Source organism: Peromyscus eremicus, chromosome 10 (assembly GCF_949786415.1).
Source record: "Peromyscus eremicus chromosome 10, PerEre_H2_v1, whole genome shotgun sequence".
NCBI lineage: Eukaryota > Metazoa > Chordata > Mammalia > Rodentia > Cricetidae > Peromyscus > Peromyscus eremicus.
In genome coordinates, this window is record NC_081426.1 from 91,908,956 (window position 1) to 91,933,332 (window position 24,377).

The 24,377-nt window shown below is 46.2% G+C and overlaps 1 protein-coding gene across 4 annotated transcripts in view; it reads left to right on the forward strand.

The window, feature by feature from the left end:
- Aff1 (ALF transcription elongation factor 1) overlaps positions 1 to 24,377 on the forward strand; it is a 168,081-nt gene that overhangs the window by 72,775 nt on the left and 70,929 nt on the right. For all 4 annotated transcript variants that reach the window (XM_059274853.1, XM_059274850.1, XM_059274851.1 and 1 more), the window contains 2 exons: positions 20,691 to 20,811; positions 21,224 to 22,111. In XM_059274853.1, the coding sequence (XP_059130836.1) occupies positions 20,691 to 20,811; positions 21,224 to 22,111 (1,009 nt within the window). The remainder of the gene's footprint in view (positions 1 to 20,690; positions 20,812 to 21,223; positions 22,112 to 24,377) is intronic.

A 24,377-nucleotide genomic window follows, 5' to 3' on the forward strand; every position in this document is an offset into this window, starting at 1 on the left:
CGAAGTTCTTAAACTGAAGACTCACCAATTTTTTGGGCTTCCTGTTTCTTTACAATAGGGACTGGGACTGGGCTGGGGCCACCTTCTTCCCTTGACCGGTTTCCTTTCTTCAGCATCTTGCTCCTCTGGAGGAGAATTCGAGTTTTTGAAGATTTTTTAAAAGTGACCTGCCCTACCCCATTCCCCAAGATCTCTATGTCAATTACAGTTAATCCTAGTTCCCAGACCCATGCAACCATTAGCCTACTTCTGTTGTAAAATTGCCTTTTCTGGGCATTTTACATATGTGGATTCATTAACGGAATGTTGTGGTTTCTTGGGTCCAGTTTTTTCACTCAGATAATCTTTGAGGTTCTTTTATGATCCAGTCTGTTGTGCTTACTGTTGAATAGCGGTTGCAGTGTGGGTTGGGGTGAACAGGTTTTTGTTTGCAGGTTTTTGCCCTATTAGAAATGTTATAAAATTTCCTTGCAAGTTTTTGTGAGGATGTTTTATTTTTTTCTTAGTTATATACTTAGAGGTGGAGTTTATGGGTTCTGTGATCACTTTATGCTTATTTTTAGATTTTTTTTTGGTGTGTGTGTGTGTGTGTGTGTGTGTGTGTGTGTGTGTGTACACTCACACCATAGTGTGAGGGCGGCGGAGGGCTGCTTAGTTGGTTCTTTAACCAACACTCGGGTTCTAGAGATAATTGAATTCAGGGTCCAGGCTTATACAGCACCTTACTTACCTTCATCCTGTGAACTGTCTTACAGCCGTGCTTAATTTTTTTTTTATTTTTTATTTTGGAGAAATTACCAAGTTGGTGCTCCAGTGACTTGTCCATTCTAGCCTAAATTTAGCAGATCTAACTTTAGTTAACTTTTTGGAAGTTATTTGTCATCTTTATAGTTGTGTGGGCTGTGAAAGGAATGACTATGAGATGTGACCAGTTTTGTTTGTATTTGATTGTTAGAAGATGTATTATTTTTAATTTATATGGTTTAAGACCACAACTCCCACATGATGTAGAGCTTTTCTTCCTTCCTTCCTCCCTCCCTTTTTCCCTCCCTCCCTCCTTCCCTCCCTCCCTCCCTCCTTCCCTCCCAAGACAGGACCTCTCTACAGCCCTGGCTTTATGCTTCTCTGTTACCCGTGTGCAGGGCGCTGAGTTGGACAGCCTGCCTGTCATCCCTATGAGATCAGATACCAGCCAACAAAAGAGCAAATAAAACAAATGCAAAACTGTGGCCAGGACTGCTGCCAAGTTAGGTCTCAGGCGACCCCCGTGAAATGGTCCCTCCGTCCTCAGAGGGGTCATGGCTGCCAGGTTGAGAACCGCTGGGTTAGATAGTCAGAGGTCAGTTAGGTCTCATGCGACCCCCGTGAAATGGTCCCTCTGTCCTCAGAGGGGTCATGGCTGCCAGGTTGAGAACCGCTGGGTTAGATAGTCAGAGGTCAGTTAGGTCTCATGCGACCCCCGTGAAATGGTCCCTCTGTCCTCAGAGGGGTCATGGCTGCCAGGTTGAGAACCGCCGGGTTAGATAGTCGGAAGTGAGTTAGCCCGGCCACTGAGTACCAAAACTTGAAGCTAACCCCCTGCCCATGTAGAGAACTGCTCATGGGAAGTAGGCTGACAGATAGCCTTCACCTCTCAAAAGATCTCTGTGAGGTTATAGATAATTTATTTCTGTTACTTACAGCACACAGGGGAGCTTTGCGGGACATTGGAAAGTGTCACAGACAGAAGCAGGTTTTTCTGAGGGTCTCTGACTTCCTGCTGCAGGAGTTTTGACCCTCTGGATATGTGAAATTGCTGCAGAGTTCCCACTGATCATCTCATCTCCCTATTATTCTATCCCACAGTTCTATTCAAGGGAATGTGTTTAGTCCTGGACCTTTTGTGGCATATTCCTTGATTGTTTTGTTTTTTTTATATGCTTCACAAGCATATAAAAGTAATGGTTTTTCTCTATCTTTAGACACTAGAATTAGATGAATTATACAACATACCTGTCTTAGAAAAAGTAGGTTATAAGTTGTATGTTGATCTGCCATGCCTGAGACATGAGTAAAAAGGCTCATATGACTAATGGGGCATTAACTATTAACTATTAACCATGGTATCCTGAGTTCTCACTTTACAAATACAGATGAAATGTCTTTTTAAAAGCTATTATTGGCTGGGTGGTAATGGCACACGCCTTTAATCCCAGCAGTCAGGAGGCAGAGGCAGGCAGATCTCTTCTAAGTTCGAGGCCAGCCTGGTCTACAGAGTGAGTTCCAGGATGTGTGCAGTGCCTACAGAGGCCACAAGAGGGCATGAGACCCCCTGGCACTGGAGGTACAGAGGAGTGTGAGTGTTATGTGGGTGCTGGGAACTCAACCCTAGTCCTGGAAGAGCAGTCAGTGCTTTAATTGCTGGGCCATCTCCCTAGCCCTTTGAATATTTTTGATACGTAGATATCAGTAACAGTTCTTCCTCCTCTTAGAGACAAGATCTCACTCTGTAGGGGAGGCTGGCTTTAAGCTGGTCCTCCTTCTCTCCCTCAGCCTCCTGAGTGCTGAAGACAGTTGTTACTATTCTTGGTTTATGAATTTTAAATGACCCGTTGGATAGTATTGTATCTTTCAGAAGATTTGAGGTAATTTTGTTTTGGTTTCTTTTTAAATGTGTGTTTTATCTTGGTTTACAAGCCGAGGGACAGTTCCCACAAACCTTCATTCTGCACCTCTCCCCAAAAGTGCCCGTTCTTTTTGGCTGACAGCCGCCATCAAAGTCTGTCTTGTGCTGTCTGTCTGTCTGACTGGGCAACAGACTGAGCTTCCTTCTTTAGTGTTAGTCTTCTGCTGAAAATACTTCGAGAACTAAAAAAACCAATTAGATATATTCATTTTATGTGTTATGGGTGTCTTGTCTGCATGCAGGTGCACCAAGTGTGTGCCTGATGCCCAGGAAGGTCAGAAGGCGCCGTCAGATCTCTGGTTACAGATGGTTGTGAGTCACCATGTGGGTCCTAGGAACAGAATCCTGGTCTCTCCTGCAAGAGCAACAAGTACCCTTAACTGAGCTTCTCCCTGGCTCCCGCTTTGAGAATCTTCGTGGAGCTTTGCTGTGTGTGTGTGTCTTTGCAGATGGATTTGAGAGCTCTCTCAGGAAACTTGTGGCCTTTTAATGGGCTGCTTTTCCCACAAACTTGGAAAACCTCATCCTGTTTTTCAGAACATTACAACTTGAATCAGGGTTACGATGTTCCTTGTAGGTTTTTGTGAGATGGAAAAGGTGAGTGCCGGTGACTCCTGAATTACCAGCCAGGCATCGTCCGTCTGTCTCAGAGACAGTGGGCAAGTCCTGTTTGCCTCGGTCTCACCAGAGAGTAGTGGAAACGTGGGTGCCTTTGTTTGCTCTTGCCGTGGATTGAGAAAAACGGCAACAGTACTTTAAATACGGTCATGAGTGGCGTCTCATTTCACTCCAGCTATGCTCCCACAGAATTGCTTGCCATTTTCGGGTAGGCTGGCTGCCAGCAAGTTCTCAGGAATCACCTGTTTCCCCCTCTGTCCCTCACACCTGATGTTTTACGTGGGTGCTGGGGATTTGAACTCAGATCCTTGTGTTTCACTCACTGAGCCAACTCTCCAGCCTGGGGGGGGGGGGAGTTTTTAAGGGTAATTTGTAATGGTGAACTTTGGCACTTTGAAAGGCAGACCTGTATGAAGTGATTTTGAAAAATGGGGACTTGTTGGCTAGAGAGCAGATCTGACACAGAGTAGATAAATAGAACTGTAGCCTCCACCCCTTGTTCCAGGCCAAGCTCACTGTGTGTGTGTGTGTGTGTGTGTGTGTGTGTGTGTGTGTGTGTGTGTGTGTGTGTGTTGGAAGTGGGGCTTGCAGGAAAAGCCGTTTGGAATATGAAGGAGGAAGTGTACTTCTGGTGTTCTCTTTAGAGGCGCCAATCAGAAGGTGGAGAAATAGGACCCGAGCCCACAGAGGATTAATTTTCTGAAGTCTCACAAACACCTAATTCCCAACTAGGGAAAAATCATGATTTTTAAAAACAAGATTGGGGTAGGGCAACACGGGAAACTGAAGCCAGGCTCTGTCCTGGATCATTGGTTTCCCTGGGGAGCTACACCCAGAAGCAAAGCCAAGCATGGTGATCTCTGCACCAAGAGTTTAAAACCAGCCCGGGGTACACGGTAAGACCCTTGTCAAAAGCAAACAGAAAGACAGTATTCCCGAAACCAAGCCAGAGCAAGCCTTTGAAAGGCTTCAGGCCAGGGCCAGTTTCCATGATGATCACAGATACTGAGAACGCACAGATCCACACGTTCTGAGCCATGGTTTTCCTCTCCTTGTATAGATTCACTGTAAATCTGGTAGATGGACTTGAGCTTCTAAACTGCCCTTTCTGATACAGCTTGAGATAATTGCAAGCTGGATCTAGAGAGCAGAGTCACGTGGAGAGATGGAGACACCTCACCTGTGGCATCCTCAGGCAGTCTCCGTTTATCCTGAGGGTTATTTAAAACTTCCAAACATTCAGAAAAGTTGAATGAATTTGACAAGAGAAAGTTCTATTACAGATTGTGACAACATATTCTTACAATGAATTCATGTCTTGGTCATTGTAGCCTACCACTAATATATTTACTTTTTTATACTGGTTTGAATCATGTATTGTCAGTATACTTGTTCCTAAATATTTTAAAATGTATATCATTAACTAAAGTTCGGGAGTATAGTTCTTTTTCCCTCCTAAAATATGCAAAGAGGCACAAACCTTAAAGTGGACTGGGGTGTTCTGACAGAGTAAAGAAGATGCAGAACTATTTTCGGCTTATTTTTTGGTATATATATATATATATATATATGGGAAGGCGACTAAAACGTGAGTAGCCTACATATTCCTGCTCTAATTTTTTTCCTTGAATGGTGTTATTTCTGTTCTTAAAAACAGTACAATGAGCGAGGCATGGCTCTGCATGCCTTTAATCCCAGCACTTGGGAGGCAGAGGTAGGTGGATCCCTTGAATTTGTGGATAGCCTATACTACAGAGTGAGTTTCAGGACAGGCAGGGCTACATGGAGAAACCCTGTCTGGAAAAACAAACAAAAAACTCAAAACAAACAAAAAGAATTTATGAAATGAACGGTAGGATGACTGAGCTGTGGGTATATTGTTGCCAGAGTTGTGTTTCTCAAGCTGTGGGCAGGCAGGCAGGGCCCCGGGGAAAGAGAGGGGATCAGTTGATGTCATCATTCTGCATGGGTTGGGCCTTTGATTTCTGAGCTCAAGGCTTGCTCTCGGAGCCTTCCCTTTGGGCCATGATGAGATCAATGTGGGAATAACTAGATGCCCTTCCAGGCAATCTGGGAGCGGATCTCTAGAGAACCAGGAGCCCCAAGATGAAGTTGGGCAAGTTGTAATTTGTCAGTCAGGTTATCTGATGCTGGTACCTGTCTGCTACTCTCCCACTTTGAGTAGAATGTTACATAAACACTCCAGCCATTTCTCAGCAACTTTACTATGAGGGAGCAGTTGGATTCCTGACTCTGCTGGGTTGTAAGGGAAGCAGGGGTCTGTCTCTCCAAGGGCAGATGAGGGCGGCCACTTTGACAGTCAGGGAGGGAAGGGGGTTTTAAGGCAGAGGGTTTAGACGCTCACTATCTCTGTTGGAAGGTGAGCTTTAATTTTGAGTGTTACCACTCAGGATGCAGACCCTTCAAAGGTACTCAGATCTAGTGGTGCTGACCTCACCAGGCGGTTTTGGAGCATGAGTTCTGACTTTTAACAGCAGGCAGTTATCTTGATTCTTCATATTTTCCAAAAAACCCCCACTCCTTTTGTGGGGCCTCCCTGGGCCTCGCCGGTTTCGTCATCCAATATGTTCTTATGCTTGGCCACACCCTTCTCCTGTCCCTTCCATTCACTCCATCCTTTCACACAGGATGAACTCCAAGGAGTGACTGACAGGTGCCAGGGAAGCACAAGAGACGTTGTGGGTGGGAGAACTGCGCCAGGCCGAGGCCAGCCTGGCTCTCTTCCCAGCACACTGTCCTGCCTTGTTCTCTTTGAGGATGAGGGGGCCCAGGGAAGACGTTGAGATGCGATAGCAATAACCTGGGAGAGTTACAGCCTTTTTCCTCAAGTCAGGAAAGTGGATAACTAGATAGAATTTAATGTCACAAAAGACAGATATTCCAGAAGAAATTATTTCCACCTAGCCGGGAGGTGGTGACACACTCCTTTAATCCCAGCACTAGGGAGGCAGAGAGGCAGGCAGATCTCTGAGTTTGAGGTCAGCCTGATCTACAAAGCAAGTTCCAGGATAGCCAGAGCTACACAGAGAAACCATGTCTTGGGGGTAGGGGTGGGGGTGGGGAGGACCAACCAAACAATAAAAAAATTATTTCCAAAGCAGTATCTACTTTTTTGGTTTTTTGAGACAGGGTTTCTCTGTGTAGCTTTGCACCTTTCCTGGAACTCACTTGGTAGCCCAGGCTGGCCTCGAACTCACAGAGATCCTCCTGGCTCTGCCTCCCGAGTGCTGGGATTAAAGGCGTGCGCCGCCACCGCCCGGCCTTAAAAGTGAACGTAAAATACATCATGAGCTGGAGAAATGGCTCAGCGTTTTATGACCACTGGCTGCTCTTCTTCATAGGAGCTGAGTTTGATTCCCAGCACTCATGTGATGGCTAACAGTGATCTGTAACTCTAGTTCCGGGGATCTGACACCCTCTTCTGGCCTGTACGGGCACTGCATGCACATGGTGCACAGGCATAAACTAGGCAAAATACCCATACACTAAATAATTAAATCTTTAAAGAAAAACAAAAGGCATAAAAGTCATTTGAAGTAGGAAATTGCACTGGAGTTTGTAGCAGGGCTCCGGGTAACACTGTCTGTGCTCTTGAGACCCGGTTCTGAGCCACTCAGGTTGCCCAGAGGTGCCCATTTAGCATTGGAGAAAAGGGACTTTATAGCTGTGATTGGTTCTGTGTCATCATCTGAGGTCCCAGTTGATGTCATCTCCTTTTTATTTCCGCTGTCCCCTTGTCCACACTCTGCTTTTCCTAGGACAGTGCTGTATGCGTCGGTAACTTGAGGTCGTTGTTTGTGCCTGGAGAAGACCGCAGGTCATTGTGGTGGATAGCTGCTCTGGGAAATAATTAGGGTGGCTGAGCTGAGTGTGTGTTTGTGAGAAGCTGTCATCCCCACAAATTATCAGGGCTTCTTTGAATCCGTGAGAGATTTGAGTTGGGGGCTGGGGTGAGATAGGTACAAACAGTCTCTGGTGAATGATCTCTTCACAGTGCTTGCTCCAGGGGTCATGGGGCCCCTTCCCCTCCTGGAAACTCCTGCTCATCTTTCAAGACCCAATTCAGATGTCTGCGCACTGTTCCATGTTACTCAGGCTTCTCAGAGCGTCTGTGTCCCTCATTCCTCAACACTGTAACCAACCTCTGCTTCCTCTGAGTGTCTCCACAGGGTGTAGAATCTTGTTTCCTTATGTCTGGCACATAAAAAGCCAACATTTCCTGGAAATGAGTGGATTTTCTGTTGTTACTCTGAAGTGTAAATGTTAGGGTACAGGAAACTATATGTACTTGATTTAAGTTTTAGAAGATGCCATTGTATTCCAAGACAAATATTTTAAAATCAAAAAATAATTTTTATCATGGCACAGGTATTTGGTAATTTTGAATGTTTGCTTCTTTCTGGTCACTTACAGCAGACATGAGCCTGTGCTTTTCAGAGACAGATGAGACATGAATATGTTAAGGCCCTCAAGGGCGCTGTCGCTGAAGCATCCCGTAGTTGTAGAGGTGGGATGCTTCGTTGGCTAATAAACACCCCTTGTTTTATGCGAGCGAGTGCCTGTTGGCTGTACCCAGGATAGGACTATGTATCAGTCAGTATTGGTGCTCGGATCCTGACCAACTCTGCAAAGCTCACAGCCCCGCATGGCAGGGGTTAAACGGAGACTCCAGAGAAACAGTACCGCACTGTCTAAGGAGATGCCAATTACAGCGGCTGGTGGGAGGTGATCTGGGGTTACAGTGAAAATGAGAATATTTAGAAACATGTAATTGTTGCTGTTGCCATACGAAGCACCCGTGCATGCTTCCAGCTCTCTTCTCTAACAGCCTCCCCCCCCAGTTCCTCCTACTTGAAATGACTGGAATGAGATGGAATAGAGACTGCCTCTAGTGTTTTGTTTTTTTATTAAGAGATTTTCTATTTGTTTTACATGTCAACCACGGATTCCCCTGTCCTCCCTCCTCCCACTCCCCAATCTTCCCCCCTCCAGCCCACCCCTCCCCCATGTAGTTTTTTATGATGCTCAACTTTCTGTGAAAACAAGTGTGGCGTGGGTAATTAAATCACCAAAGGGAGAGGTAAGTGCAAGTCAGGGTGTAGAGAAAAGGAATGCTGATGATTCCTGTAAACATCTTTATGGACAGTTTGTTCTCCAACTTTTGTTGTTCACTTTGTATAGTATGCAAATAAGATAAAGTGCCGGAGCGTGACATAGAAATGTGGCAAGTCTCTCTTTAGTATTGTTGTACCCAAGGCAGTCTGTTTAAACTCTGTTGAAAATACAGTTGATCCTGGTTTCTATGACAAGAGCTTGTGTTTTTTGGGGGGGATGGAGGGCCCTTCGCTTCCCTCTCCTGCCTGCCATGATGGGGTTTTGTGAATAGAGTAGGAGCCCTATCTATCATTTTTGTTCCTGTCACTGGTGTTTATTCAGTGACAGGAAAGATAGTTTGCTGGCTCTCTCCGCACCCTGACAGAGAGGCCGTGTTTCTTCGTACTTCGTGCTGGAGGATGTAAAGAAATGAGTCGCCCCAGGCCAGTTTCCCCATCACACCATTGTTCCCTCACAGTTATCAATATACAGACATTGCTTTTCCGCCCATTTTCCAAGTAGCAGCCTTTCCTGCTGCTTCCTGCTGCTGGGCAGCAAGGCGAAGAGCTGAGCCTTGGTCCTGGCCAAAGTCGCGCTGGTCCACTGGCTTGGTTTCAAACACTTCTCTACTGGATGCGATGCAATTGGTTTTCTGGAATGTGTGCTGGAAGTTCATTCCTTGGGAGGGACTCTTCCTTTTAGATCCCAAACTCCTGTGTGTTCCAAGCTGTTCTAAAGGAGGGATCTCCTTCAGGCTGGTGTACCGTTTGTAATTAACTAACCGTTAAGTGAGAAATCTTGAAAAAAATCTTTAAGGCGGGGCATAGTGTCACACACCTTTAATTCCAGCACTCCAGAGGCATATAAGTCCATAGAAGGAGTTCCAGGGCAGGCAGGACTACATAGAGAGACCCTTTCTCAACCTCACACTCCATGTTTAATTTTTTTTCATGGGATATATAGCTAGTTTTAAAACAACAACATGAACTTCTGAATTATTTCTTGTGAGAAAAAAATGTTCATCTGCCCACCCAGTTGCTACAATGCAACAGTGTAATGATGTACAAGATGAATTTGGGAATGTATTCCTGTTTGGTACTCGGATATCTGTTGATATATTGAACGTTTAGTGAATGGCGTCTATAACTGCCTGTTGTATGAAAGTTATTATCCTTTCCAAATGCTTCCTTTCAAGAGACATGCTTTTAAAGGAAGCAGCAAACTCATTTTCAACAGAGCGTAGAGCGGGTGTGGGATAGCCCACACTTGTTCCGGTGTCCAGGTAGCTGAGGGAGTCAGTGCTGGGTTGAGAGTTACAGGATCACTGAGTGCATTAGCTAGCGGACAAGTTAATTTTAGATAGTAATTGAGAGACGAAGCAAGGTGAAGTGCTGGGCAGCCTCTGCTGTGAGCTGAGCCATGTGTAGATCTGGGGCATGAGATACCAGCGGGAAGCCACAGAGGCGGCTCCAGGCACAGGGTGTCCAGACAGGGCACGGCTGGACTTGTTTCAGGCCTGAAAAGAAGGCCAGTGTGGCTTTTTGGGAGGAGGCTGAATCTAAGAGGTGCCAATTAAGGTGATGTGCTGGGAATGGGACCTTAACTGCAGGATCCCGGATTTGAATGTTGAGTAGTATCTGCGGTGAGCAGTCGGGACAGTGTGGTGCATTGTACATAATGTCCTTCGCAGGATGGAAGCTTAAACTGTGTGTCCATCTCTCTGTAACCCTGGGCTTTAGACTTACAGTGTGTGGCTTCCTGCCCCTCCAGCACAGGTGACCTCTACAGAGGGCTCTTGGCTGTGGGGGGAACCGCTCCGTCTCATGTCTCACAGTCCTTTTCTCCTGGGGTCTTCCCCTGTACTGACTTTTTGGGGTGGAATTTGTGGTGTTGAAGTTTTGCCTTTGGATCTGTCTGTCTATCTATCTATCTATCTATCTATCTATCTATCTATCTATCTATCTATCTATTGTATTTGTGGGTGTACACATGCCAGAGCACCGTATGCAGGTGTGAGGACAGTTCACAGGAATATGTTCTCCTTCCAACATGTGAGTTTCTGGGGATCAAACTTGGGTTTCAGGTTTGACAGCAAATACCTTTATGTGCAGAGCCCTGTCTATCCCTAAAATAACATATAACTATTCCAAGTCTGTTGACTTGAAAATAAGTGTATGGCCGGGCGGTGGTGGCACACACCTTTAATCCCAGCACTCGGGAGGCAGAGCCAGGCGGATCTCTGTGAGTTCAAGGCCAGCCTGGTCTACCAAGTGAGTTCCAGGAAAGGCACAAAGCTACACAGAGAAACCCTGTCTCGGGGAAAAAAAAGTGTCTATCTGCTGTAAATGTTACTCAGACTTACCCACCCCCACCCCCACCCCCGTGTAGAACAGTTTTTGATTAATTAGCAAGTGTGGTAAGCTGACAACTTCTTGTAGTCGTCCCTGAGCACACGGTGTCACTCAGCTGCTCTCTGGTGCATCTGGGAAGCGGTGATGTCAGCGTCCCTTCTAAGTTTGAGTCATTTCATGGGCAGAAGAATCTGGCTGCAAGACCCATTTTAGGTATCAGACAATGAGTCACAGTTTGTCATCTTACAGATGGAATTCTGTGGCGGAATTCTGCAGAACTGTGAGTCGTCTGACGTCTGAACACAATCACTTCAGTCAGATCTGATAGATTGTGTAGCACTGTGCTAAGCTCTAGCGCTGGGTATGGCAACCTGGTGTGTGTGTGTGGGGGGGTTGTCTGCGTCCTTGACGAGCTCCCAGGACAATAAGGCAACTCTAGGTCCAGCTAGAGTCTATCTGGCTTAGATAACTATCCACACGGACAGCAAATGTAGCCTGATAAATGGCACCGAGGAACGGCCAGGATCCTCCCCGGCATCCTCCCAGCTGTGCGTGCTTGGAGAGGTGACAACAAGAGGGGCCAGGGGAATGGGTGCTGAGATCCCTGCAGGAGGTCACGTTCACTGCCACCCTCCCTCTCTAGCTGCAGTCCTGTAGGAGGCCAGGAACTGCGTGTGTGTGTGCGCGCGCCTGTGTGCGAGTGTGAACAAGATCAGATTTAGGAGTTTAAAAGATCTGAGAGGCAGCCCTGTGGAGGTGGCTAGCCCAGGAGAACAGCTGGTTAGTTCCAAATCAAGTGCTGAAGTACATACAGTACCTCACTTGAGTATCAGATTCGGTGTTCAAGCATTGTTAGCTTGCCTCTCCAAAGACAAAAGGCAATGAAGTAAATGCAGTGTTTAAAAATAATAGGACTTTAGGGTCGGTTGCCTACATTCTTAGTTGTGACCACAGACAGGCCCTTTTCAGTTTGTGGCTGTAATGAGGTCAACTCCGGTGAGCCTCCTTATCTTTTAGGTGTGTGATACTGCCCTCCATAGACATTTGAGCAGTGAGGTGAAAGGCCCAGTCATATGAGGCCAGTGCTCTGGTTGTTCCCAGGAAGAGCCAACAGCAGCGTCTGCCCACGTGAGCAGTGTCATTTTGATGGGGAGTGGATGGGGAGGGCTACTCAACCAAGTGACGGTCTTGCTATGTAGCCATGTCCTGGATCTCGCTCTGTAGCCCAGGCTGGTCTTTAACTCACAGAGATCCACCTGCCTCTGCCTCCCAAGTGCTGGATTAAAGATGTGTGTCACAGATTTCATCTTAAGTGAGGGGGTGTTTTCTGTATGTCTCTTCAGTTTACTTCAGCGGAGCACTGTCGTGAGGGAACCCTTAGCTGAGACATTTTTACTACCCTCTAGCTCCAGATTGCCAAAACTTTGAGGTGAGAAGTTACTGCTTCTCACTGCTGTGGTTCTGTAATTGTTATTTGCGTGGTAGTCTTGCTCAGCCAATACATGAATGTGTGTGTGTGTGTGTGTGTGTGTGTGTGTGTATTTTTCTTTAACTCTGTGTATGAGTGTCTTGCCTGTGTGTGTCCATCTGTACCATGGTCAGGTGCTCATGGAGGTGAGAAGGCACTGGGTCCCCCAGAACTGGGGTTACAGGTGGTTGTGAACCACACGTGGGTTCTGGGACCTAAAGCCATGTCCTCTGTGAGAGCGCTGGTCATTCTCAGCTGCTGAGCCATCTCTCTAGCCTCAGTATTAATTTTTTTTAGGTGTCTAGATGTTTTGCCTGCATTGTATGCCTGTGCGCCATGTGCATGCCTGGTGTGTGGGGAGGCCGAAGGTGTCAGATCCTTGGAACTAGAGTTACAGCTGGTTAAGCCCTTGCTTCTAACTGCTCAGCTGTTGCTCTAGCCCCATTGGTTGGTTTGTTTTTATTTTGTTTTGTTTTGTTTTACTTTTATTGATATGTTTGAAAGGTAGAGACTTGATCTTATGTGCATGAGAAAACCTAGCTTTTCTTCTCATCCCCCATTTTTGCTGGGTAGTGCATTGGCATACACAGTTCTCCTAGCCCACACTTAAAGGCAGGTGATTTTGTTTTCCACCTGTTGATTAAAAACTTGACTCTGTAAATAGATCTGCACGTGTTCCGAGGAGAAGCAAGTGGCTGTAAAACACCAGCCCTGCCACCTGGACCTTGGACCATATTCTCCGGTTCACTGCAGGCTCGGCTTTTGTGTCTTCATACACAGGGATCTAAAATTATATGGTAACAATCCAGCGCTGAGTCTAGTTAGCGTTCAGAGCTCTGCAAAATGGCTGCAATATTTCTGTGGGGCGGGGGAGTGTGTGTGTGTGTGTGTGTGTGTGTGTGTGTGTGAGAGAGAGAGAGAGAGACAGAGACAGAGACAGAGACAGAGAGACACAGAGAGAGAATCTACTGAAATACTATGTGAATATCTTTTTGTGAAAAGAATATTGCAACAAAACTATTTTATTTTTGAGACTGGGTCTGGCCTCACAGATCAGCCTGCCTTTGCCTCCCTAGTGATGGTGTTAAAGGTGTGTACTACCACACCAGGCCCCAAACCAAATTTAAACCGAATGTTCCATTTAACCCTAGTCACATATTCACCTTACAGAGGTATAAAGTGTAGTCTAGGAGACAATTTCTAAGTATTAGAATCTATGCAGAAATATCTGGGAGGTTTTTTTTTTTTTTTTTTGGAAGATAAATTAACATGCCATGCCATCTCATTAGAATTCAACTTTTATTCAACTTGTTTAAAACTTGCAACATGCATTTAAGGTATGTAAACCATCTCTTGAGCTGTAAAAGAGACTTTATGATGTATAACAAGAATTTAACTTTCTCTATCATGTATTAACCTCAGGAAAGTGAATGGGCAAGAGGTTATGTGAGCAGTGTTTCCAAGGCTGATTTGTGAACTGGTGTCACCTAAGACTGTTTTTCAGTGTTTATAAGAAGCCATTAGGAAGCCCAGCCCACTGTGGTCAACAGCGGTGGGTAGCTGGGAGTCCTAACACACGATGATCCCTGGGTTCTGCTCCAGGGAAACAGCTGGCATTATAACTATTTTGTCATTGGCACTAGCTGATTTTTTTTTTTTTTTAATGTCACTTTGGGCTGTAAGACTTTGTTTGAGGACCAAGTTCTCCTGATTCAGGACCTGCCGCCCCCAGGCTTTGTTTGTCCTGTGTTTTAGGTGATGGGAGGGGGCATGAAGAGTGAAAACCTTGGAAGACTTAGCTGAGTGACTTTTACTATGAGAAAGCCTGTTGCACATTCTTCTCACACACAGGAAAATATTTTATTTTGTTTTCAAACATGGAGCTATCTTGTGTTTAAACAACATTTGGAGAAATATAGTTTAATGACAAACTAATGTTACACTTTTTAAATGTGTTGACATCTTTCATAAAACTAACATGTAAAAAAAGTTTCTAAGATGCCATGTGGCAAGAATGGAAGCAAGGGGCAAAAGATGAGTGGAAGCAGAATTGTTTTAACGCCGCTGACCAGACCTACGGGCCCTGTGCTGGACCTCCTTCTGCTTGTGACACAAATGCACATACCTATTTGTCAGCCAAGGTGGCTGGAGTTGTGAGTCTTACAGATCGTTTCCATTTGTATGTTCAAGGTAGAACGGCATAGAGTTTCTAAAAATCGTAAGGATGATTCCAGTGAGTGTACACTGTTGATCTCCTCTTCCTTCCCTGGCTATAAGGAGAAATGTATGGAAGAAATACTAAACCTCTGCTCTCCAAAGGAGAATTAAATTAATTCTAGAGGGAGCCGGTGACATCTTTGAGAGAAGGCATACACGGAGTGAGCAGTCAGGGTGATAAATAGGTAGTCAGCTGTCCACAGGCAGCCCTGTGGGCCCTGGGTTGCCATGGGAGCTGGAATGGCATTCAGCAGTCCTGCTTGACTAACCTAGTTTAGTGGCAGGGCTCACGGACTGGCGCTAGCCTGGGAGAAGGTGCTTCAGCCAGATGACACAGAGCCAGCATGCTGCCCCAGGGCGGCCGCCCAGCCAGGGCCTTTGTGTGCCTCCCCTTTGCTATGTCCCTTTTTAGTGCTAAGGAAAGAGAGGAGAGACCCCCTCCCCCCTTAATGCTGACAGAGTTGGGATGACTTTCATTTCCTCAGTACTTTAACACCTCTGCGACACATTCCATCCCCCAAGGAGAAGCCTTTGAGTAAATGTGCCATGACAGGCCCAGCATGGGGTTGACTTAACCACTGTACCCGAGGGTGTGAGGAATTGGAGCTGAGTTTCTCAGAATTTTCACCACCTCTCTGAAAGTGAGCACACCCTGGCATGTTTTAAGTTTCCAAACCTTCGTTCAGATTTTTTTTTTTTCTTTTTAACCAAGTTAGAGTGGTGAGTTCTGTCAGTGAGAACATCTGGGTTACAGTCCACCTCAGCCGGCTTGAGAACTCAGTGTAAGTTCTTCACGTGTGAGCGCTTGCACAGGCATTAGCAGCGTGAGGCCTTCATTTCTCCCTCTCGGTTGGAGGGGGCGGCTTGCTGCATTCCTGCAGAAGTCTTTCCACTGTGTCCTGTTGAACCTCCTGCTGCAGAGACCTCATGGAAGACTGTGGCTACTGAGATGTTTTCCAGTGCTTCTGCAGAACTCCTGGATTTGGGGTGAGCAGAGTCTGCAGGTGGGGTTGTATATAACCCTTCAACCCATGGGCTTGTTTTGTATGTAGTCAGTTAGACTTCATGTGCTTTCTTTCTAGATGAGGATTACTGGGTTGGAGTGGAGGCCATATGAACATGGCTTGGTTCACCAGCCAGAAGAATTGTAGAAGCTCCCTGTTGTGAACATTATGGGAACTTAGGTGCAAGGTTACTTACATAGCCTGTCCATGAAATAAACCCATGTGAGTCTCAGTATGTGAGAAACATAAGTCAAGAGGTTACTAGATTATTATGAGATCAGTGCCCTCGAGTTTGTGAAATTTAACAAAAGGGTCTAAAGAAGAATTGTAGCCCCGTTTTCAGAAGTTGAAGAGCACCTGTAGCCTGCACGGCCCCCTCTGTCCGCTTCCTGTAAGGTCTTTGTGTGATTAGTTGAACCGGTCATGTGTTCTGTGGTTTTGAGATTGTTCTCCTGTCAGGGATAATACCTGGACTGACGTGTACCTCCTTAAACTAAGGAATTAAGGTGATTACAAGTTAGCCCGCCTTCTTAGTCGTCACCACCCCATTTTACACAGCCAGGCAGGTTTGCTAGGAGATCCGTGACTGAGAACATAAGCTTTTGTCAGGCTTTTGGATTTCCAGGGCGTCATGAGAAAGCCAATCTTTGAGCCTTATTTTTTTTCCACTTGGAAAATGGGTCTAATAAAAAATCCTATTATGACAGGTCTGATGGACAACCGAATAGGAGAGTAAGTGATGTGGCCAAGACAGTGCTGGCCGAGGCCCAGCACAGAGGCGCCAGTCCCCGCCAGAGCTGTTGTCCTCAGCGCTGGGACACTGTCCTCACCTAACAGCTTCTGAAGACTGGCAACTGGCCTCTGCAGTCTGCTCCTGTAAAAGCCTTTGCCCTGCTCGGATGCTCCCAGAAGCATGAGTTAATGTCGAGTGCTGTGGCCATCAGCAAGCATCTCTGACTTACGGCTGTTTGGCTATCATCAGTTCGATGTTACCCGAGTATGCTAGAGAGTGAAAATTGTGCTGCTTCTCCTGGGGGAGGTGGTTACCTTTAATTAAAGCCATAGTTAACTTGTAATTATTCAAGGGTAATTACAGAGAGAGAATCACTAAGACCTTCACTGCTGCCTAAAAAAATTCCCTCATTTAAAAGTTCTCCCAGGCTGTGCAGGGTGGTGGTGACGCATGCCTTTAATCCCAGCCCTCAGGAGGCAGAGGCAGGCGGATCTTTGTGAGCTCTAGGTCAGCCTAGTCTATAGAGTGAGTTCCAGGACAGCCAGGGCTACATAGAGAAACCTTGTCTTGAAAAAAAAAAAAAACAAAAAACCCACAAATACACACATACATACATACATACAAACATACATACATACATACACACATACATACATACACACACATACATACAAACATACATACATATACACGTACATACATACATACATATATACATACATCCGTGCACCCATACACACATGCATATACTCTTCCAGGCTGGTGAAATGGCTTGGCAGGTAAGGTGAAGCTTGGCAGCCTGAGCTCAAGACCTAGAACACAGAGAAAAGTGGAAGGTGAGAAGCTGTACCATAGCGTAGTCCTGTGATCATCATGTGTGCTGTAGTAGGCATGTCCCCACGTCATGTGTGTGTGCATGGACAAACACACACCAATGACCACAGTAACACAGAAAGGACACTGCCCAGTGGCAGTCCTGTAGAGAAAGCTTGAGTTTATTTCATTTCCGGAACTCACATGATGGTGGAAAGGAATGAACAGCCTCTCCAAAGCTGTCCTCCACCCCACGTGCACACTGCACACGTTTGTATGTGCACATAACAGTCCTTCCTTGCACTGTGCTTGGTTTGATGGTATTGCTCTGTTTTGAAGTTCACCTTGCCCCTGATTTCAGCGGGACTAAGAAAAAAAATATTTCTGGAAAAAATATATTGCCCAGGGCCCTTTCAGAAACAACACTTAGGCTACCGCAGATTTTTAGCAAATCAATACTGAAGTAAACCAGAAGCCTGCCGGTGTAACTGGCAAATGCTGTTAGCTGCATGAAGAAAAAAGGCCCAGAGAGGGTCCCCAGCCTACCCTACCCTGAGCATCTCTGTGAACTGGTTCCTTGGCCCTCTGCCTTGTTCAGGAGCCTTGGCGAAAGGGACCGCAGACAACGTGGGCGAGTCTCCCAGTCTGGACATAGACCCACCCAACAGACAGTACAGTCATGGATGTCTCTGCTCACCTCACTACTTGTAGATTTTTTTTCAGTTGAACAGTGACAGTTATTAAAAGTCTTTGCTAATGTTTATTACATATGGCCCTAGCCAGGGTCACACCTTTAATCTCAGCACTGGGGAGGCAGAGGCCAGCGAATCTCTGTAAGTTTGATGCCAGAGTGCTCTACATAGAGAGTTGTAGGACAGCCAGGGCTACACAGAGAGATCCCATCTCAAAATCAAACCAAAGCAGAGGAGGGAGCGTTGCTGATGCCAAGAATGTGCGAAGGCAGGAGGGCCGCAGGCATGGCCAGACGAGGCTACACAGAGAGACCCCGTCTCTTCCCCTCCGCGTCCCAAAACACACTTCTGCCAGCCTGTGAACCACCCTGTTCTTACTAGAGGAGAGTCTAGCTTATATTTTAGTTTCTCCTCTATTGTAGTATGCCAACTAGCATTAAATGATCTTTGCAGCTATGAGTTCATATCTGTCATCTTTGAAGTTTTAGAAAAAGGTTCTTATACTTTTCTTTATGGTATGTGTAACAGGCTGCATGAATTTATGGGCACCACATGAGTGCAGGAGCTCACCAAGGCCAGAGGATGCTGGGTCCCCTAGAGCCAGGGTCACAGGTGGTTGTGAACTGCCTGGTGTGGGTGCTGGGAACTTACCATTCAGTTAGTTTTTGATACACTGGTCTAAGCATATAATTATTTTTACTCTTTTCTAATTTTTATTTTTGAGATAGGCTGGCCTGGAAGTGACTATGTATCCCAGGCTAGCCTCAAACTCCCATCCTCCTGAGTGGGATTACAGACATGAGCCATCACACCTAGTTTTAAGTAGATAATTTTTGACCAATCCTATCAAATTCAGTCTGGTATCTTGCCCTTCCTCCCCAGGTTGAAAGAAATAGAATTTTGTTTTGTTTTGTTTTTTTTTTCCAAGACAGGTTTTCTCTGGATAGCCCTGGCTTCCCTGGAACTCTATATGTAGACTCAGAGATCCACCTGCCTTTGTCTCCCAAGTGCTGGGATTAAAGGCATGTGCCACTCTGGTGAAATAGAAAATTTTTAGGTTGACTTATTTTCTTAGATTATTTTTGCGTATTTCTTCTAGTGTTAAATCTAAGAAAGTTGCACAGGAAGATATATATATATATACACACACACACACACTGCTCTGGGCGGTCGTGGCAGAGGATGCAGAGGCAGGCATAACTCTGAGTTCCAGGACAGCCTGGTCTACAGAGTGAGTTCCAGAATAGCCAGGGCTACACAGAGAAACCCTGTCCCGAAAAACCAGAATGCGTGCATGTGTACGTACATACATACATACATACTACTACTGCATGCATAATGGCTGTGCTTTAATATAAAAATATTTGATTGACTTCCAGGCAGTAAGTACCACATCTAAGTACTGTGTGAGTGAAGATGAGGTTCTTTTCTAATGGAATCCTATCCCAGGGGAGAGATAAAAGAAGCAATAATGTGCTGGGCAGGAACATAGTTGGTGGATTTGAGGGACGTCTTTAAAGTGGGTGACATTTGAGTCACTGGATCTATCAGAAATTGAAAGTTAAGGGGTGGGGGCATCTGGTCGGAGTCGGGGGAGGTGGAGGGAAAGAGGGCATAGATTGGGACTAGAATGGAAGCAAGCTCACTCCCAGGATGGTTTGGAGAGTGAGTGGCCCTGTCGGGCAGTACAGAACCAGTCCTGGAAGAATGCTTACCTTTCAGTAGAGGGGATCTAAGTGGGGATTAGAGACAGGGGCTGGCTCTTACAAGAAGGATGGCCAAATAGTGACAGGCCTGCAGGGCCACTGGAATCCAGTCAAGTGTTCACCCAAACCAGATTGTCAGGGAATTCTAATGCCAAAACAAAGATTAGAGGTTATTCTGTAGTATAAGGGGCCATCAAATGACTGTCATTTTAGATATGGACAGTGACATGAGGATTGGAACCTTAGACCCAGTCATTAATGGGAGACTGAGTTTGAGGAGGAAGCTGTGGCAGCATGGAGACCAAGAGGCTCCTGTCAGGGATGGAGCGTGAGAAAGCATTGGAGGGCGTTGGACGGCAGCTAGAATTGGGAAGGACTGATGGACACACACCTAAGGCTGTCGAACGTTTTTCTTTGTTCAGATAACACCGGGAAGGAAGTCTTAGCAGATCCCCAGAAGCAGGTCAAGAAAACCAACTCTTTTTATGGTTCCTTTATTCCCATTATTCAGTGTAGGTCACAGAGGAAGGTCTGGAGGGGCACCGTGTTACGGAGAGTGGGGCAGGTCTGTTTGCGGCTTATGTGTGGCTGAAATCGGCATTCTTTCAGAATCCATCTCTGATTTGTGTGTCAGTGAGTTCGTCTGAACCAGTTTGATACCATGTCCGATGATGTAGATACATTTTTATGTGGTTCAAATTGGACTGTGTGATGTTCTTAGTATATAGAACTGACATGTATAATTGGATTGTTCATCCTTGACATTTGAAATAAGTACAAATCATCTTTCTGACTTTGTATGCTAAGATACCCTCAGAGTGGACTGAGAATAAATGATATCTTGGGCATTTGGTGATCTTTTAATTAGAAAATCAGTCTTTGAATTTTCTCTGTAGCCAAGGATGGTCTTGAACTTTTGGCAATCCTCCTGTTCTGAGCCACTGGTCCAGTAAGACTTGTGCCCTTCCCATCCTTCCTTCCTTTTATCCCCTCCCTCCTTTTGTGTGTCCATGGAGGCCAGAGGAGGTGTTAGATTTTTTTTTTTTTTTGAGTTGGACTTACAGGCAGCTGTGAGCTGTGAGCGAGCTGCTAGGGGGTCCTGGGAACGGAACTCTGGTCCTGTGCAGGAGGAGCATGCACTTCTAACTGCCGAGCCATGTCTGCAGCCCCAGGTGCTCCCTGTTTCGTTACGTCCCTGTCACCGTATCTTCTTGGACCTGTTCTTGCTCCTTTCACACCTCTGTGTGCACAACAAACCTTGGATACTGATATGTTGTTGTTGTTGTTCTTTTGTGGCATTTGGAAAAGCTTGTACAATGAAGATAGAAACCTGCTTCGGATTAGAGAGAAGGAAAGACGCAACCAAGAAGCTCACCAAGAGAAAGAGGTGTTTGCTGAGAAGACCCCTCTGTTCGGAGAGCCCTACAAGGTATTTACTGTGGGTGAGAGGGAGAAAGGCTGGCCTATCCCAGCATTAAACTCGATGATAAAGTTATTCAGTGCAACCGAGTTCAATCGGGGGGGGGGGGGGGGGGGCGCAACTGAGAAAATAACTGAACCCAGAGGTTGTTTTTGAAAACAATCTGAACACTCTTTGAACATCGTTAGTCAGAATTACCAAAGTGTGTGGTTTTCTTTTGTTATGGTAGCCTCCTGTAATTAGTAATGTGTATCTGTGGCAGGCTTCTCAGCGGGGGGATATAAGTTAACATTGCATTACACATGAATCTGAGAGGGTTTTTTCTTCATGGTATTATTACATCATAATTATTTATTAAGTGATTATTGCTCTGCTTAGGTTTGATTCCCCAGTCTGAGTCTGCCGTCTTCCTGTTTTTCAGACTGCAAAAGGTGATGAGCTGTCCAGTCGGATACAGAACATGCTAGGAGACTACGAAGAGATGAAGGAGTTCTTGAGCGCCAAGTCTTGCCCTCAGCGCCTGGATGGTTCTGAAGACAGGCCAGGGAAGCCGAGATACCCTTCATTTCACGACAGGGGGAGCAGCCTGGCATGCAGCTCCTTCCGCACGCACGTCTACCACCACCAGCCTGTCCATACTTCTTCTGCCCCGGGATCACTTTCTGTCGGTAACGTTAGCCACAGTCCAAAGATGGCACCACCAAGGATGGAATCAGTGCCAGGTCTCCATGCCAAACACCATGGCCCTCCCGACAGCCAGCATCTGACTCAAGATCGCCTCAGTCAGGAGGGGCACTGTTCCAGCCACAGAAAGTGTGACCGCAGAGCCGACGGTGACTCGGCTCCGGAGATGAAGCTCTCACCCTTGATCTCCTCTCTGCCGTCGCCGGTGCCACCCCTGTCACCTGTACATTCCAGGCTGCAGGGACCCAGCAAGGCCCGCGGTGGCGGCGGCAGCTCCAGCAGTAAAAGCTACTGCGCAGCCACGTCTTCCAAGGACCTGGTGGCGAAGGTGCAAGAGAACGAGACTGCCCAGGACAGTCTGGTGGCAGTTACCGCCAGCCTTGGGGTAGCCCCTCCTCAGACATTTCCACCCCCTCCCCTCCCCTCAAAGAGTGTTGTTGCAATGCAGCAGAAGCCCACGGCCTACGTCCGGCCCATGGACGGTCAGGATCAGGCTCCCAGTGAGTCCCCCGAGCTGAAGCCGCCACTGGAAGACTACGGTCAGCAGAGCTTCGAAAAACCAGACGTCAAAGTGCCCGCCAAGGCCAAGCTCACCAGACTGAGGATGCCCTCGCAGACGGTGGAGGTGAGTGGGGGATTTCTGGGGACATGTCCAGTTAGAGGAGTTTAGAGATGCAGGCCTCCTGGGGGGTGAGAGGAGGGAGGTGAGTCTGGCCTTTGGGTGGGGGCATGGGGCATTTCTTTTTCTTTAGGATCTGACCAATCCACGAGGAACTCAAATCTGACACTTAATGTAGACACTGGAATTCAAACTTTGTTATTTTAAGGACAACTGTCTCATTGTTGAGGCCTGAGATCCTCCTGCCTCAGCTCCTCTGTTCGGCAGGATGCCTTGTTCAACATACCGTTTGCAGACTCTTCATTGAGTCGTGGTAAAGCGTGGGGACCGTGAGTAGGATTAGCGTGTACCCATGTGTGTCCACAACCTAGTCAAGACACATAGCATTTCTACTACCAGAAAGTGTTCAGCCGTCAGTACCTTTTGTCTCGTTGGGTCCTTACCAGTTTGAAAGAAAAAGCAAAGAAAAGTGCACAAATCAGGATTAATACGTCCTTGGTCCCTGTCAATGCTTCCTAAGGCAAGTGAAATCAAAATATTAAGGCGTTGAAGGAAACGGTGTCAGGTGTGAGTGTGCCTGGACTTGGGATGGTTGGGCCCTCGCCTCCGCCACGTGGGTCTTGGGGACTGAACATGTGGTTTGGTGGCAAATGCCCTTCTTCTGAGCCATCTTCCTAGCCCCAGATATCTTCATTTTTTTAAAGATTTGTTCCCTGTAAATTATAAGGAGCTTTTCAACTTAATTTTTTTTTTTTTAATTTTGTTTTGTGTTTTTGAGACAGGGTCTCTCTCTTAGCCTTGGCTGGCTCTACCTCCCAAGTGCTAGAATTAAAGGTGTGTAGCACTATGCCTGGAGATCTGTTAAAACATTTTGTTTACTAGTTGATATCTCCTTTCACAAGGAGTCACAGACATACACAATGATGTCCACTATGGTGTTTCAAAGCAACCAAAATACTGTTTCTTGTAACTTTCGAAATTAAAATGTAACTACATCATTTTCCTCATTTCATTCCTTCCTCTAATTCCTTCCACATACCAGTCTTGTTTTCTCTCAAATTCCTATTCTCTTTTCTGTAATTGTTACACACACACACACACACACACACACTTCTTACTCAGACTATATAATGTTACTTGTATATTATACTTTTTTTTTTTTTTGAGACAGGGTTTCTCTGTGTAGCTTTGTGCCTTTCCTGGGACTCACTTGGTAGCCCAGGCTGGCCTCGAACTCAGAGAGATCCGCCTGGCTCTGCCTCCCGAGTGCTGGGATTAAAGTATACTTTTTTATATCAAGAAAAAAAAATGTGTTTTTCTACTCCTGTGATAATGGTAGACTTGTCTGTGATAGAATTGGGGTTCATGTACTATCCCTGAAATTGGAAACTGGTAGTAATTACTCTAAAATGAAGATTATGGACTGGGCCGCGTGGTGGCGGCGGCAGCAGCAGTGGCGGCACACGTCTTTAATCTTAGCACTCAGGAGGCAGAACCAGGCGGATCTCTTTTGAGTTCGAGGTCAGCCTGGTCTATGGAGTGAGTGAGTTCCAGGACAGGCTCCAAAGCTACACAGAGAAACTCTCTCGAAAAGCCAAAAACCAAAACCAAAATACAAAAACGCAAAGATTATGGCCTGGATTGCTGGCACAGTGGTTAAAGAGCACTGTCTGCTTTTCCAGAGGACTTGGGCTCAATTCTCAGCACCTACACAGTGGCTTACAATGGTGTGTAAGTCTGGGTTGAGGGAATCTGATGCCCTCTACTGGTCTTCTCCAGTGCCAGGCATGCAAATGGTAGGCATACATACACACAAAACACCCAAACACATAAAATAAGATAGATTAAGATGGGTGGAACAGATGTCCATGCAGGCGTGCATGCCTGGCACACACACAGAGGGAGAAAATATTACTAGTTCACAAGTGTTTGAAGCGGTCTGTGTTTGTGTGTGGGAGAGGGGTCTCGCCATATCATTCAGGATAGTCAGTAATCCTCCCACCTGAGGTTGGACTCAGGCGAAGAGGATCTACCGCTGCTTACCTGTTTCCATATATAAATTCTCTAGTTTGCATATCCATTGCTCAAAGACCTTCGAGACACCCAGGTTGCAGTCTGTGTAATATCATTTGTATTGGCATATGTATTTGTGTATAGGATATATGTGTACCTGTGGTGGGTACTGGTGCCTGAGGCTGACATGCCACGCCTTTTTCAATTCTGTCCACCTTGTGTATATGGAAGCAGGCTTTGTCACTGAGCCCTGTGAGCC